The sequence below is a fragment of the Lutjanus erythropterus genome, chromosome 15 (assembly GCF_056507025.1).
Source record: "Lutjanus erythropterus isolate fLutEry1 chromosome 15, fLutEry1.hap2, whole genome shotgun sequence".
In the NCBI taxonomy this organism is placed as follows: Eukaryota; Metazoa; Chordata; class Actinopteri; order Lutjaniformes; family Lutjanidae; genus Lutjanus; species Lutjanus erythropterus.
Window position 1 is genome coordinate 4,467,262 of NC_139331.1, and position 16,635 is coordinate 4,483,896.

A 16,635-nucleotide genomic window follows, 5' to 3' on the forward strand; every position below is an offset into this window, starting at 1 on the left:
AACAAACCATCTGAAGTCCAAGTGCAGCGAATGTGCATTCCAGGGTAGAAATAGCATGTTTGGATTGTTCTGAACCTCGCAACCGCATCTGGAAACATTATTCTTGGAAGACCGAGGGAGCCAACTGAGAAATGTTTGGTGGAAATAAGCAAACTATACAACAGTTGGAGCAGCCAGAACCACAGGAGAGTCTGGACTGACAGAGTTGTTCCACAACAGCCTCCACAGCCGACTGTTTGTTGTAGCAGTGCTGCAGTTTGCTCCAGTCAAATCATTACTATGACTTTGTCACGGGTAAACAGCTCAATCTACAAATGGCCTGATATTAAAAGCCTTTACTGCAATTCATGGCTCAGAGCAGCCTCACAAAGCCAGCCCACAATTCTCACTTCCCTCATTGTGGTCTAGGCTCGATATGCGTTTGCTGGTGTCAGGCGTCATTTCTAGTGGGCTGCACAACAAATACTAGATGATTGACAAGTGCTCTCCTGTGCAGAGACATCAACACAATCCCATCTTGCACCCGATTGGGCGAAAGCTCTGCTCGGCTGTGGTTAGTCGTTGCTTCTGATTTTCAAAGATGCTGAACGTTTGGGAAATGCTATCAACTGTCTAAACCACTGTCTTCATAAACTTGAGGTCAAAAAGAGGCCAGCGCATTTGCTGAGTCATTTGCGTATTTCTACTGCAATACCTATATGCAATGCCTATATCAGTCGTGACATTTGGCATTTGACATGTCTAAAAGGTGACAACTTACATCATCACCTAAAATGCTTTACAATTGGCTCAGTGTTGATCTGGCTTCCAGCTTCAGTTGATTGTCAGTGGGTGTTGTCCAGATGTTTTCCAGACTCAGCAGTGTGAGGCAAGGCCCATCTGATTCAAATTCCTGCACACCTCAGGTAGGAGGAATTAGTGAAATCTGTAAGGGGTCTTCAATTATAGGGATGCCAGGTCTTTCCATTGTTCTGTTTAGCATTTAGCTCAATGATCGGTTTTCCTGTATAATTAAGAATTAAAGACATTAAAGCCATCAAGGGGAAGTGTTTAGGGATGGCAGACTCTTACAAAATTTGTTCTAGCCTGGATTCGCCAGACAAACTCGCAAACGAGAATTAGTCTGCAATGTCTCAGTTAATTTTCAATTTCCAAGGACTGTCATTAACCAGACCAAAATTGCCCTGACTACAATTGGACAGACTTATAACTGTGACGTGAGGTAGTTGTTAAATTAAGTGTACGAAATCCAATCTGAAGTACGGCTTGTGCTTATTACTGATCAACAAAAGCGCAGTTGTTTGTTCTTTTAGAGCACACATTGCCAAACTTTAGAATGCCCCGGCCCAGTTTGAGATCTGAAAATTTTCTCCGACCCATCCAGACCTTTGACCACAACTTTGATCAACATCCACGACTATATGTTCCCGTCACCAAACATGATGTAATACCTGTTAAATTAGGTCAGACAAATGAAGAATAACACATAATTTAAATTCCATGGCTTTGTTTTATTAGTTCTGATTACGTTTCAGACTTAAAAATGTCTTATTCATTTTTCATGACCTTGCAAGGCCCACACTTTGAGGATCACTGTTTTAGAGAAAATATACCATTGTTTAAAACTGACACAATAGCAACAGTTAAACATCATAACCTGTCACACCAGTAACCATCTGGGAAGTCATCAATGGATACTGTTCGGAAAAAGGGCTGGCGCGTTCAAAAAAAAAAAAAAAAAAACACTTTGCAGGTGATTGGATGAACCATCGATCTATCACGCCTAACACAGGCTAACTTCAACCAATCAGATCAACACTTCCATGGATGCTTCTTGCTGTTGTCACACCTAAAACCACGCCCATCGCTGCCAGTAGTCCCTCCTAGGACGCTGATTGGTTTGCACCAGTTTTAGTGCAAACACAAACAGATGACTTTAAGCCTGGCAAGATGGTTTCTCATGTAATCTTATGAATCCAGCTGCCTCGCAAGGTAAACTACCTTAGTAAGGTCGCACTCCTTTGTCAGTCATCATATCAAACCCGCCCCATGTTAGAGAAACGGTTGTGATTGGCCCAAAGAGATACCAGACAGGTGGAAATCTGTCTGCATGCTCCATACCAAAATGGGAACCTTGGATTTGTGAGAATGTAATATAATGTGTCAAACCTGTGGCTAAGAACACTTTGGGTCTAAGGAAAGATCATGGCCAGGATTAAGCCTGCTGAGACCTTTTGTGGATCTGGGGTAACCATCTTGAAACGACCATCTGATTGCGAGGGTGTCTAGACATATCTACCAGATAAAATGAAGTGTGAGCTTGCAGATTCGATTTAAACTACATTTAAACCTCTCACAATACATTTTATAGACTTAGCAGTCAAATAAAGGCTCCTAACTGTCACATTATAGTATCTCTGAATATATTTCAGCTTCACCCTGTGTACAGTAACCTCTCTATATCCTGATCAAATTGGACAGAGGAGCAGCAGTTATAATGCAGGCTGTGCTGGTGTCCACAGCCTGATTTCTAACTGTGGCATAAGGAAACAAACAGAACACCTCATCCAATTTTCATTCATTTCATGCAGCCCTCCTGCAGGTTTTTGTGGGAACTGTCAAGTGGATTGATAGCCATCTGAAGGGAAAATCATTCTCCCATGTAACCACAGTCAGTGATCAGCTGATGAGCTGCTGTGGTGAGAGCTCACCTTCGCTGCGTTTCCACTGTGTCCCTTTCCCATTTACGCAGTGAGGGGCTCCTGTTTTCACAAGATGGGAGCTGGTTCTATTTTGCAAGGTGAAGACGCCTCTCAGTCTCCATTTTCACACTTGGAGTAGTAGCAACACTCGCACCATTCCACACGCACACACACACCATCTTTCCTGAGTGTGTGTGTGGGGCGGGGGGGGGGTAGCAGATCCACTGGCTCTGAGAATCCTGGATGATGGGAGAAATTGTGGCAAGTAATGACACTCATCACTGTGTTGAATATGATTTATTTGATTCAACTAAAGAATGTTAGCTGTCTTTACTCATTTTCAGTAACACATCTTCTCTTGCTAAGCTTTTTTCAGACATAAAAGTATGAGTCAGAGCTTCCTTTGCTTAATATAAATGTTTGGTCACTTTATTTACACAGAAAGGGATTAAAAAGGACATCAGGTTAGCAAAAATTCAGTTTCATTACTGTAACAGTCTGTATGACCCATGAGCTGTTAATCAAATGCAGCACAAGTTATACAGCATCCAGCATTTCACATGATTTTCTCTGCGATCATTGGAGGGAGACATTTAATTAGAACAATTCCATTCAGAATGAGGACATTTTCTGAGTGTAATCACATCTAGTAGACCCCTACATTTGTCTGATAGCTTGCTAGCCAACTGAAAAAACCTGAAGGGAACTTTACTCAGGAAATCTAATTTGCAGCACTGAGTAAAAACTAGGACAAAAGGACAAAGTCACCTCATGTCAAGGCAATGATTTTGACACAAAATGTAATTTTATTCAGTGAAATAGCACACATTAAGTTTAGAACTCTGCTCTCACTGAGGGTCTTTTAAGTCCAAGATCTACATTAAAATATAGGGCAGGAAATGTAACACAACAGCTTAAATGATAGTTGTGTTGTGTCAGCTTAAAAGTTATGTGTGTGTGTGTCTGGTTCTCTAAGGGAAGATAGCTGTGCATCTGTCATCACAGGGCGAGCCGAATGGAACGTTTGGCAGTGAAATCGGGGCCACGTGCTGTTATGTTCCCTTCTTGGGGTTTGTGTTTTGATGGAAGTGTGGAGTTATGCTGACTTACCATGACTCCAGCCAGGCAGTAAAGCTGGAGCCAGCATGGATCAGAGCACTATTTTTTTTTTTTTTTTAGCATTTATTGGAATACTCCTGAGAACTGAAATACAGTGTACATGTTAGAAGACAACAATGTCCTGCATTTTTCCTGAGGATAGATTACCTACAGGGTTCAATTGGACTGACCTGATGTCCTTAACGGCCTGTGGGCCTAGGTAGAGCTCTTCATGGGCCAAAAACTCCCGCCATAGATCTGCTCCAGTCCAACAAAATTTGCAATTTTTCAGCCAGAGGCCGACACCATTCTCTTTAAGATCTCTCTGATACATGCAAAAACACACTCAAACATAACTACCAGTGCCCAAACAATCATGCCCACAAACATTAAGACCGGCTGTCCATTACAGAGACAGAAGTCTGAGGAAGCATCTGAAGCGCTTTTTGGTATGCAGATCTTTCCTTTTCTCTTCAGGTATTTTTATGATCCAGCACACATCTCATTGGGCTTATGGATGTGCATGTTTTTTAATTTTTTTCCACTGTCCATTAAACAGACACATAAGCATGCAGCATGTGTGCTCTGTGCGTTCAAAGTTATACAGAAAATAAAAATGGCCTGAACCCAGCCAGTTCATGTTTCGGGTGTGGATGTGCTTATCCCATACTGAGAAAAATTACTGATCGGATATCGACGAAAAAGACAAAGTATAATACAATATGATCCATTAGCCTAAATTATCATGGTAAAGTTTAGGTCTACCTAAACTTGGCAAGGTTAAGCAAAGTGCAGCCATACTATTAATATTATTATTAACATTTTAGGTTGTATTAGTCGCTGTATTGGTATCATATCAGACATGAAAGAGTGGTATCTAGCCATCCTTAGTCCCAACAGGCTTGTAGACCTCTAGGCCTGGGGCAGGTACCCTTTTTGCCCTCACATCGGGATAGTGGGTTGCTCAATAGAGTTAATTTCTGCCCCAAGCTGATTTATTCACAGATTATGCCTTTATTGACCTGATAAACGTATTTAAAAGCTGTTTTTCTTGGTAAGTTGCAGATATGCAGTCTTTTGCATCCATATTACACAGCATGTCTTTAATGGTTTCTGTTCCTGAGGCTAAAAGCCAACCTCTCTGCTGTCATTTGCATTCTTATCCTGTGAAGAAGCTGCTCCTGTGCTTATATTCTAACCCCTCTGCAGCGGATTGTGTCCAAGCTGCTCAGCATACCTTTACAGTGAGTCCTCCTTAGATTACAAACACATGTGGACTCTAAAGCAAAAAGTACAGCAGACTTTACTCTGGACTCTCTTGTCTGCCTTTAAATTAAATGTAATTGGCTTTTAAATAAAGGCTGTTCTGTGTTTTTATTTGTTGATGTAATTACCTGGGGTTTTTTCATGCATGTGATTTTTGCAGTGGGAAATGTGTAAGTGGAAATGTGTGGACTACTCTCAAAGTCAGTCTTTTGTGATTCATGTATGGATGTTTTGTGTGGGTCCACACTGAGCAGGGGCATGCACGACTACATTTCGCTGGCTTTTAACTGTTAAAGGGGGGGAGTGACCACGTGAAGAGAGCAGCAGTCAGTCAGCCAGGCTTGTATGTGTTGAATCATGAGGCTGGCTACAGCAGACTGCCGGGGCTGATGTCAGCCCTGCGGTATGTGCTCGCTGAGTTCGGCTGTAAGCTGACCCCCCTCTGTTGTGCTTCTATTTCCAGGGCGTGAGCGGAATGTCCGTGGATGAGAAGCCTGAAGCCCCCATGTATGTGTATGAGTCGACGGTTCATTGTACCAATATCCTCCTCTGCCTCAACGACCAGCGGAAGCAGGATATCCTGTGCGATGTGACTGTGCTGGTGGAGGGCAAGGAGTTCCGCGGGCACCGGGCCGTGCTGGCCGCCTGCAGCGAGTATTTCCTCCAGGCGCTGGTGGGCCAGGCGGAGAATGGCTTGGTCGTTAGCCTTCCGGAAGAGGTACGTCCATCAAACATGCTGTTTCCATGACAGTTTTTTTTTTGCAGGGGCTCTAGACTTTTAGACAATGCAACACTAAAACTCCCCACTGACACCAGTACAAAAGCAATACTGACCAGGCTCTCAGCACCTTCCCCTAGCATTCAGAGCCACACACACTGATGAACTGTGACCACTGGACTAAAGCCTTCTATCCAGCACCCACCACCTCAATCAAAAAACACAGCTCAGAGTGCGCCCTTCACCGCCTGTTCTCACTGTCAACACATCAAATATGGCAGCTTGGTCAGTGTCACAGGACTTTCACCCAGGAAACCAGGGATCATCTCCTGTGTGAATCCAGTATGTAAGGGACATAATTTACATACTAACATGCATTACCTTACGCCACATTTCGTGAACCTAACCCAAACTGTGATTGTTTCCCAAACCCACCCAAGTAGCACCTTTATTTTTAGAGTCTAACCAGACATTGCATGTGTATTATTGCTAATGTGACTGTAGAGCCTAAAGGAAGTAAGTTATGTTATGTTACGATACGGTATGGTATTGTATGTCACCTTACGTTCTGTGAACTTATTCCAAACTGTGATCTTTTCCTAAACCCGTCTAAGCAGCTTTGTTTCCTAAACCTTCTCAAGTAGTGCCTTTATTTTGAAAGTCTACCCAGAGATTGTATATTTATTATTGGTAATGTGACTGCAGAGCCTAAGGGAAGTAAGTTATGCATTGCATCGCGTTGCATCGCGTCACGTTGCATCGCGTCACGTTGCATCGCGTCACGTTGCATCGTGTCACGTTGCATCGTGTTATATTTTTTTTACATTAGAATACTATATGATCCGCCACTTAATATGAACTTAACCCAAACCATGATCTTTTCCTAAACTCACCTAAGTAGTTTTGTTTCGTAAACCCACCCCAGCAGTGCCTTTATTTTGAAAGTCTACCCAGACATTTATTATTGCTAACATGACTCTGGAGCCCAAGGGAAGTAAGTTACACATGTATATTCCGGTAACAATATGATATGATAAATAAAACTTAAAGCAAACCATGATCTTTTCCTGAACCCAGTCAAGTAGTTTTGTCTCCTAAGCCGATCCAAGTGGTGACTTTATTTTGAAAGTCCACCCAGACATTGCATATTAATTATTGCTAACGTAACTACAGAGTCCTGCATATGTAAAACTGATGCTAGAGGGGTACCTACAGTATCATAGTTTAAAGCGTGAGGCCACTGACCGAGCTTCCGCATTTGATGAGTTGGGAGTGAGAACATGTAGAACTTAGACCATGATCAAAGCTGTATGTAAATTATAATACAGTTTACTGAGTTTTTTTTTTTTTGTATAATCCAGGTCCAAGCTCAAAAACACATCTATGAACAAGTCGAGTACAAATAAGTACGACACGTGCAAATTATGACACAAACTTGCACATTACATTTGCATTTATTCATTTGGCAGATGCCTTTTGTCCAAAGCAACATTAACAGCTGTCTGACAATAAAGTACAGTTCCATGAATCATCACACACTCAGCCACAACTCAGGCTGACTGTAGCCGGTATACCGGGTGTCCCAAACAGCTGCTCACAGGAGACTATCTGAACTCTAAAACCATTGCATTGCCTTTATGAAACTCCATGTTTTACAGTGCAGTTTTAGTATCCACTTCATGTTTATCTTGATGGAAAAGCCTTTCAGATCTCTTGAGGCTCTCCTCTGTAGTTCAGATTATTTGACTATTGGACCAAGGGGAAAAAAGATACAGTAGGTGCATTTTAGTTTTCATCTGGTTTCTTGTTCATGCTGGCTTCTTTTTTTATTTTTTACAAAATAATTATATGTTGTGACAGGTAACTCATTCACTAGACAGTTTTGGTGACTGTCATCTTGCATCATCAGCATTGCATGGAGCCACAGGGGAAATCAAATTCTGCTGACTGACAGCAAATTATGCTGCACTTTACTCTGTCTTATGAGAATATTGATCTTCTCTGTGCTGTCACAAAAAGCTCACATAAAAACACTGATGATGAGCGTTATTCATACCGACAACTAGACAGACACAAGACGAAAAGAGGTATTTTGTAGCATAATATTACAGGAGTATATGTGTGCTTGCTTCACTTAATATTTCTGACCGATCAGGGACAGTCCTTGCACTTTTGCTGTTTTTTTAGCGCTGCAGTATAAGTTCCACAAGAAGCAACATGCAAAAACAGTTAGTGTTGCTACTCTCGATATTTAGGTGGTGTCAAAGGAGGCTTAACGTTCACACAGTTTCTCTCGACTGTCCCTCGTTATCACAACATTGGCCCAACATCGCCCCAGCTTGCTAGCTTCCTTAGCTGCACCACATGCAAACGCCAAGTTCAACAGGCTAATCTTCAAAACAAATAACATAAAACATGGCAAAACTTACAGCTTTCAAGTTTGAAGTCAGGTCACAAACAGCCAGTATGGATCCAACGTTGAGCTTGAACTCTTAATGGCACTTGTGTGTGTGTGTGTGTGTGTGTGTGTGTGTGTGTGTGTGTGTGTGTGTGTTTTGAGGCCTTGATTCATTCATTTAAGACACATTTAAGTGTAAAACAAGCGGGGCCTAGCCTCAAAAAATGTAAACATAGCCGAACAGCTGTTGCGGTTGCTTGCTATCTCATGTGGTTGACTTGTTAACAGCTCTGTGTTTAAAAAATTGAGTAACTTGACAGCCCTAATACATGACAAATTGCAGAGGTGTTGAGAAGGTTTCTTTGAGTCTAGCAACTTTTAGATGGTATAATAAATTATTATGAGAGGTAGGAGTCATTTACTTTTTAATTTTAGACCCTTTTTGGCCAGAGGGGACCCTGAGTGTTTCCCGCCAAAAATCTCACCTTGTCTCCTTCTGCTCTCTATTCAATAAATTATCACCTCTCAACTTGAACTCCACTGATGATTTTTTTATTATTTTCAGACTTATTTTTCTTTTCTTTTCTATTTTCGATGCCATTTCCTGTCACGAGACAGGATGGTAGTAAACCAGTTTTTCAATTTGATCCGTCATTCACTGGAGGATAAAGACTCCTCGAAAGGTGTGAGAAAGTGCATTATTGAGCCTATAGGGCTGTGATTGCCAATTAGCACCTGTCAGACGGCACCGCCGCCGTCGTTGTCAACGTCGGGTAGCATTTCGTGGCGAGATTAATGCCACCTCCGGCTCAGCGCTCATCAGGTTCAACAACACTCTTCTCTCTTGCTCACCTCAGCTCTCACATTGTCACTTTCAACTGATCCCCGTCAGAGCTCTTCCACCGAACGCACGATGAAAGTACCCCTCTGACGTATTGATGTCACACACCCACACTCACACACACACATATGCATACATACATGTGCTGGTGAGAAAAGTGGGGCACATCCCACATGTGCTGCGGAGTTGGCGGCTCCTCGCTGGGGCCAGCGTGCATTAATAAAGTAACGCCTGTCAAACGGCTTTGTCGCCGCACTCATTGAAAAAGAAGTTAACGTCAGATTGTCGTCTTATGTAAAATGAGCATCAGGGGCTTTTTTTTCCTCCTTAACTCAAAGAATGACTGCAGGGAACGGCTCCTGGATGCTCAAAGCAGCATCCCTTTCATTCACTCACCGCGCACATGAATAATGCATGAGCTGCTGTGTGTTTCAGGTGTGAGATGGAGTGTGGAAAGTAACATCTTTCAATGACTGTCTCTTTAATGTGCCAGAGAGAGAGAGAGATACTCCCGGTGAGGTTTTCACCGAGCCTTCTTCTCTTTGTCCATCCCTGTTCAATTTGACAACATTTCACGTATTTTTATCGTTATATCTAAACAGCAACACAACATATAATGACCATACTGGCTTTATTCTGTCACTGTGGACATTTGAGTTAGCTAAATCATATTCAACTCACCACGCCAGTGTAATCATATACTGTGTAGAAATGCAGTTAGCATTTCAAAATACAGCTATTTTCATTATTATTAAGCTAATTAATGCCAATTTCAGAAAATGGTGAATGTTGTAGTTTAGCTGGGCCCAAGATGATATCTTGACTTATTAATCAGTTATCATATGTGCTTTTGTCAGTGATTGAAGCACTGTCCATGCAGCAATTAGTCAACAAACTGATTAGTTGATCGACGTAAAGATAATCACCAATAATTTTGATAATCAGTTAATAGTTGCTGTAATTTTTCATGCAAAAATTGAATATTTTTCAACCTCTCAGATATTGAGATTCCTTGCTGTTGTCTGTTTTATTTAATATTAAATTAAATATTAATTTAATATGAAATGTAGTTTGTATTAATTAGTGGCATCAAGTGGAGAGTCTCAGGGGACTTTCACATCAGGGACTCAGACGCAGATCCAAGAACGCTTGACCCCAAAGTCCAGTTTGTTTGATTAGTGTCACCACCAGTGGGATCCATGCACTGATCCATGCCCAGCTGGTCTTGAGGTGCGGTTCTCATGAGGTGTGAAAATTAAACGTACCAAAACAAGGAAGTGGACTGCTGTTGGGATCTTGCAATTGGCAGACTTTTCTACACCATAGCACAAATGTGTAGGTGATGAAATGTGCACGATTACAGAACAACATTACATGTGAAAACTGACCTTTGGGGGAGTTGAGAGGGGAGAAATTGTACAGTCATGACAGGAAGCAATCACACCTAATGCAGTGTTTCCTCTGTCCTGGTCCTCAGAGCTCACTGTCCTGCATGTTTTAGATGTTTCCCTGCTCAGACACATCCCTGCTCATCATGAAGCCTCTGCCTGACAGCCTGAAGCTTGATGATGGGCTGATCATGTGAATCAAGTGTGTTTGAGCAGGGAAACATCTAAAACATGCAGGGCAGTGAGCTCTGAGGACCAGGATAGAGGAAACACTGTAATGTGAAAACACCCTCAACCTCCTCGGTAGAAACATGGCAGCACAGTATGGCAGCCCCCATATAAAAGGAGCCGCTCCCTCTGTAGATATGAAGAGCTCATTCTGAACGATGAAAACATGAAAACACCTATTTTCAGGTGATTATACACTAATTAAAACATATTTATGAATAATATATTCCATTTCTGCCATATTCTACTAATAACTAATTTTAAAGACTGGAGCTTTAAGTAAAAATACAAGGATTATTAATCAAATTTGCTTTAAGAAACAAAAGTAACTAGTCATGCAGAGTGTCCCCTTGCACAGTGTTAAATAATACTAATATTACTATTAGTCAACTAATTGACGGGTCAATTGACAGAAAAATAATACATTTGATAATGGATTTATTGTTAAAGTATGTTTTCATGCAAAAATGGCTCTTAAATATACATTTTATATCATATTAAATTGAAGATCTTTTTTGGACCGACAAAACAAGACATTTAAAGGCATCACCTTGGAGTTTGAAATCTGGACTGGACATTTTTATCTATTTTCTGACATTTGTTAGACCAAATTATTAATAGGTTAATTTAGTAATCAGCAGATGAATTGATAATGAAAATAATCTTATTGGATTACTATTACTGATTGATGCACTTGTAGGAAGCATGTAAATATCTTCGGTAATTGTAAAATCTTGATCCGTGAAACAAATGTAGTGGAATGAAAAGTACTAGAAAATACTGGCCTCTGAAATGTAGTGGAGTGCCAACAAAAGGAAATGCGAAAAGAGTAACAACAAATTGTCTTAGAAGCACCAGGTGCTTTGCTTATGTCTCTTTTTTGACTGTGAATTATCTGTTTAAAGTAGAATTTTCCTTCAGTATTCTTCTGATAGCACTCAGTAGCATCCCTCTGCCCTGTTCAGCAGGTAGTACATCTCCCTCTGACTGTCTAGACAAGTCACAGCCGCATCATGGAGGAATGTCATTTCACTGATGTGGCCAGTCGACTTTTTTAAGGTCCCCTGTCACCGCGTGCTTTACGGTCAGTGACTGAAGCATGCTGACGCATCCCTGCCTTGTGTCTGACCGCCGTCTTGTCCCTAATGATGGGGGGAGGGCTTGTCTGTGTCAGCTTGGAGGAGCAGCCTGAAGCTGTGCTAGGTTAGCAGCACATCACCGAAGAGGGGGAGGTTTGGTGCAGAAAAAATGTGAAACAAAGACCACCTCCCCCCACCACCTTCATCATTCCCCTCTCATGGCCTCGCTGCCCTTGGAGTAGCCGGGGCTGGCGCGGGTGAGTGACATCATCTATATCTAATGTGATTGTGGGCTTGCAGAGGGGCAGCCAGTTTCATCAAGGGGCTTTGTTGGCCATCACATCATGGGAAGAAAACAATCCCGCTTTATCTGAACTGATGCTGTCCTCTGGGCCAGCCGGCAGGGGGAAGGAACAGAAGAGCACGACGTCCGTGTTGGACGACGGAGGCTTCGCTCATACACACAGTGCTTCTCTACATCATATTTCTTGTGAGTGTAAGAACAAAGGGGGATTCATAAGAGTCAGCGTGCCACAAATACGAGCCAGCGAGAGAAATTTCAAAGAGAGCCCTCCACTGGAGAGGAGCAGTCATCACTGTGACAAACAGAAATGACCTCCATATTGTGGAACTGAGTGCAAAGATGTGACTCAGTCCTCACTGCCATGATCACAGCAGACTGCTGTCATTAGTGCAGCATGTTGCCTTTGTTCTCCTGTACAAGAGGCTGATATTGAGAATCGAATGATCCTCTCCATTTGTCAAGTGCAGAAGAAACATAATTTACTGTATTGTTGTAATTAGATCAGCCAATAATTTTGTTTACTTGAACAAATCAAAAAATTCTTCACAGTCTTTCCCATGATTGCTTTCTGCGTTGTCCACTTGTTTGCACATCTAGCATCCAGCGTGGTAACCGGCTGGACCGATGGGTGATAGATCATCAGAGCTGCAGTTTCTGCCCTGTCTTGATTTTTGTTCTGGAAAAAAAATGGAGAGGGCAGCACTGTGATTCAGCAGAGCGCTGTTCCACAGACCTCAAACCACCTCCTGTTTGTCTGTTCTTTCCTTAGTCATGAGCCAGGGAACACTGCACATTTTTCATCTCAAAAGAAAACACCCACAAACGTGCACCCTGTTTTAAAAAGGAGAGCGTATCCACCTGCAAAGGATTTGCTGTGATTTATTTTAACAAGGCTAAAAGTCTGAAGTGCTGCTTGTGTCCCCTGAAGGCTACAGTGTTTTTCACACCACAAATTGAAAATGCTGGATGGAATACTGGAAAGTTTGTTATTAATGATGGTGTGTTAAAGGGTCATTATAGCACAGATAAAAGTGTTGGAAATGTCTCTGACACACCCTTAAAGTCTGGATCGAGTATCAACAAGTCTATGTGTTCAAAATCATTCAGATTGTATCAGATCAGCATTCAAAGATGAGGTATCGGAATCACAATTGGGAAAGAAAAAATGGTAATGGAACATCTCTGCTTAAGAGTAGCCTAAACAGCACAAAAAGTAGTTTGCCCTCATGGTAGTTAATACCATTAATACTAGTCAATACAATTGATCTTGGAATTTGGAAAAGGGAACCAAAGGGAAGCACAGGCCAGGCCAAGACAAGACTATCAAGACTCCACGCATCATTTGGACGCCCGCTCAGCCAGGACGAGCTCCCAATCCACAAAGTGTCAGAGGAAGAGAGAGATGATAGAATCCTAGAGACAGTCGGATGTCAAATCCAGGTGGTGTTGTGTATCCAAGACTGCTGGGATGATGGCAGACTGGTCCAAAGATGAAAGGCCGGGGACAGAAACACAACGATCCAAGATAAAGCTGGGTTGAGATAGGATTGCTCAGAAAATTTCATGGTAATTTGCCCAGTAGATTTGGTAATATCTCATTATGGAGCACAATGATAGTAGATAGTAGATAGATAGACAATTCCTTGTAGTCATCCTCTGGAGATAGTAAATTCAGAAGGAATTTATTGGCAGTCTACCTAGTGGTTGAGATACACTGGTTTGGGCCAAAATGTTGGAAATGACTCAGATTGAGAGACTGGCTACTGTTTGTCCTTTCAAATGCAAGACGCTGTTAGAAGTGGCTGTGTTATCTTAGAAGCAAAGTCAAAATTAGTGGGACATTGTTACAGCAGTCCAAAAACTTTGGTTTGGATAGTTGAGTAGTGAAGCATCAGACCTTGGTCCTCTTGCCAATGTTGGTTTCTTCAGTCGTTTTTACACCCAAAGTATTTTTAGGTCCAGGAAAAGGTCCTCTGGCTTGTGGTTGACTTGGTTTCCACCTTGGCCCAAAGACCTACAAAGATTAGCCAATCCATCCGCTGATCTATGAAAATGTGATGGCTGTTTTAAGTTATTTTGTGTTCGCGACTATACAATAACAATGACCCTATATAAACCAGAGGACCAGCATCATTAATTGTGCGACAGAAGGACTATTCCCACTGGATTTCATTTTCAGCATAAACACTCCACAAGCCCTGAACCTCGTTGTCTGTCCATCTGTTGTATGCTTTCTCCATGTTGATGTGTCAAAGCACAATGAACGAAAAAAACAAACTGATTTGAGGTGGATTTTTAAAACTGGTACCTTAAGTAAAATACTGTGAGTACTTGACTGATCCGAAATATTCAACGCCGCAAGGCCCACCCACGAAGTTCCCCCCGCTTTATGAATGTATTACCTTTTTGGGGGGTAAAATAATGTCCCCAGAACTTAATTTAAACTCTGCTCCCTGAGGTGGAAATACACTGAGTTCCTCCAAAGGTTCCCAGTCACTAGGGAAAGTTCCTGCAGTGGAAACATGGCTTTTGACAATGACCTTGCCTTAACTATAACCAAGTAGTTCTAGTTGCCTACAATTAACCAGATCTTAACCTTAACCTTAAGATCTTAAGTGACAGGAAGCCCCAGTCAAAAGACTTTTTTTGTTGTTTAGGCACAAGGACTTGTTGGACTGCTGAAATAGACCAGAGACAGGCAAATGTAATACTCTTGTGGTGCTTTAGGAGGGTTGATGAGTGACATCCATCCACCACCTCAGGTCAAACAGTTGATCAGGGCTCAACCTGCACAATGCCGGCTAATCTGAGGGGGCCTCACTTGTACCGGCCCCACACCGAGTGCCTGGCCAGGACACATCACACAAATACAGCCTATTAGACAGATGGTGGGAGCCAGGAGCCAGGGACAGAGCCCTGCCTTCCTTGAAGATGGGGGTTGGGTGGTGGAAGATGAAGAGGAAGCGGCGGCGAGAGGAGTGATGCGCTGCGGTGGGAGTGCTGGCACTAATACCCATCCCCCTTGGTCCAGCAGGGGGTCTCTCTTTCTCTGCCAACACAAGGACACATCTCATGTTGTAAGCTGACAGAGAAGATGCGGGGTCTTTGTCTGAGTGTGAGAGGCTGGGTAGAGGAGCACCTTGAGCAGCCAGGCTTCTGGGCGACAGCCTGCGGTGTGATCCCTATGTTTATGCTCTTTGTATTTAACCTCCAAACTCTGCACCTTTAAGCAGCGAACGTCCCCCTTAATGAAAGGAAGACTTTCATCAGTCTGGACCAAAAAAACTGCCATACAAGCAGGGTGAACAAAAGAAACGCCAGAAACCATGGTGAAATAACACCCTTCTAGTCCAAATTAACAGATTTAATATTTGTATGGTCAGAAACAAACAATCTTGAGCCTGTTTCTTAAACAGCGTAGAGGTGGGGTCATGTCCTCCTTGGTGTCTGGCCTGTACAGTAAGCTGCACAGGGAGAGGATTAGGCCATACACTATCTGATTTAATCCACCTTCAGGGGGAGGTTTACTTATCCACAGCTCAGCAACAGGAATGTCTGAGCTTCTGCTGTCACTAAGCATGACACTTTCCTTATGTGTTCGCAACTTCAATGTGAAAATATATTCAGTGTGCTTAGTACCTCGTTTTATTGTCAACACCAATTCTGCAGCACACTAAACCGTACAGAGTACACATCCAGTACATTTACTGAACTCCTTAAATTTTAGAATCTGACTGATATAACAGAAGATTGATTTTGGCTTGTTTTTATAGGTTGCATGTCAGGTAATTATTCAATATATTAAATTAGGTTGAGGGTTATTGATGGGTTTCATTTATTAGAAAGAATGTAAAGATACATCTTTTGACCTGTCATATGATGTAGGCAGTGTGTATGGGTCTATTTAAAGCTATAATATGTAACATTTCTGCCTTAAAATATCTAAAATGCAGTAAATATATCTCCAACAATGTTCCAATGGTGTGTTTCCTATTAACTACTATAACTTATGAGAAAACATTATCACAATAAAATTGCATAGTGGCCAAGTGTAATATCAAAATTGCAGAACCAGAACCAAATCACTATTTTTTGAAAGAAAGGAAAAATGTATGAGAAAACAGTGTTATAATGAGTTACCATAAGACTGCAGAAATGACCTGGCCTAAAAATCTTGATGAAAGAAAGCATGTTTGTTTGGTTCAGACCTCAATAAATATCACATCATCATAATTTGGATCTTTTTTTGTTTGTTTGCTTGTTTGTGATGCAAAACTGATCATTTCCACTAATCGTATCTCATTTTGCAATCGCAATTTCAAATCATGAAGCCCTACCATAATGGAAAAACTCCCATATTGTGCTTTTAATTACTGATATCAAAGATCATTGAACTAGAGAGGCATCATTCGCCATGTCAAATCATGTCCTGTATATTTAAAGGACTATATTTTTTGTATTTTTAAATTCTTACTACAATTAGTGTATTCTTCACATTTTGCTGAGCATTTTCCAAAGCATACTGTACCAGACTCTGAAATTGTTTCCTTCCCTCAGGCAGCTTTTTTATTTTAGTTCATTTCATACCACAGCTTGCAGATGCTTGAACTATG

At 41.8% G+C, this 16,635-nt stretch overlaps 1 protein-coding gene across 2 annotated transcripts in view; it reads left to right on the forward strand.

The window, feature by feature from the left end:
• bach2b (BACH transcriptional regulator 2b) overlaps positions 1-16,635 on the forward strand; it is a 137,165-nt gene that overhangs the window by 84,545 nt on the left and 35,985 nt on the right. For both annotated transcript variants that reach the window (XM_084737316.1, XM_084737317.1), the window contains one exon: positions 5,530-5,784. In XM_084737316.1, coding sequence (XP_084593442.1) covers positions 5,530-5,784 — 255 coding nt within the window. The remainder of the gene's footprint in view (positions 1-5,529; positions 5,785-16,635) is intronic.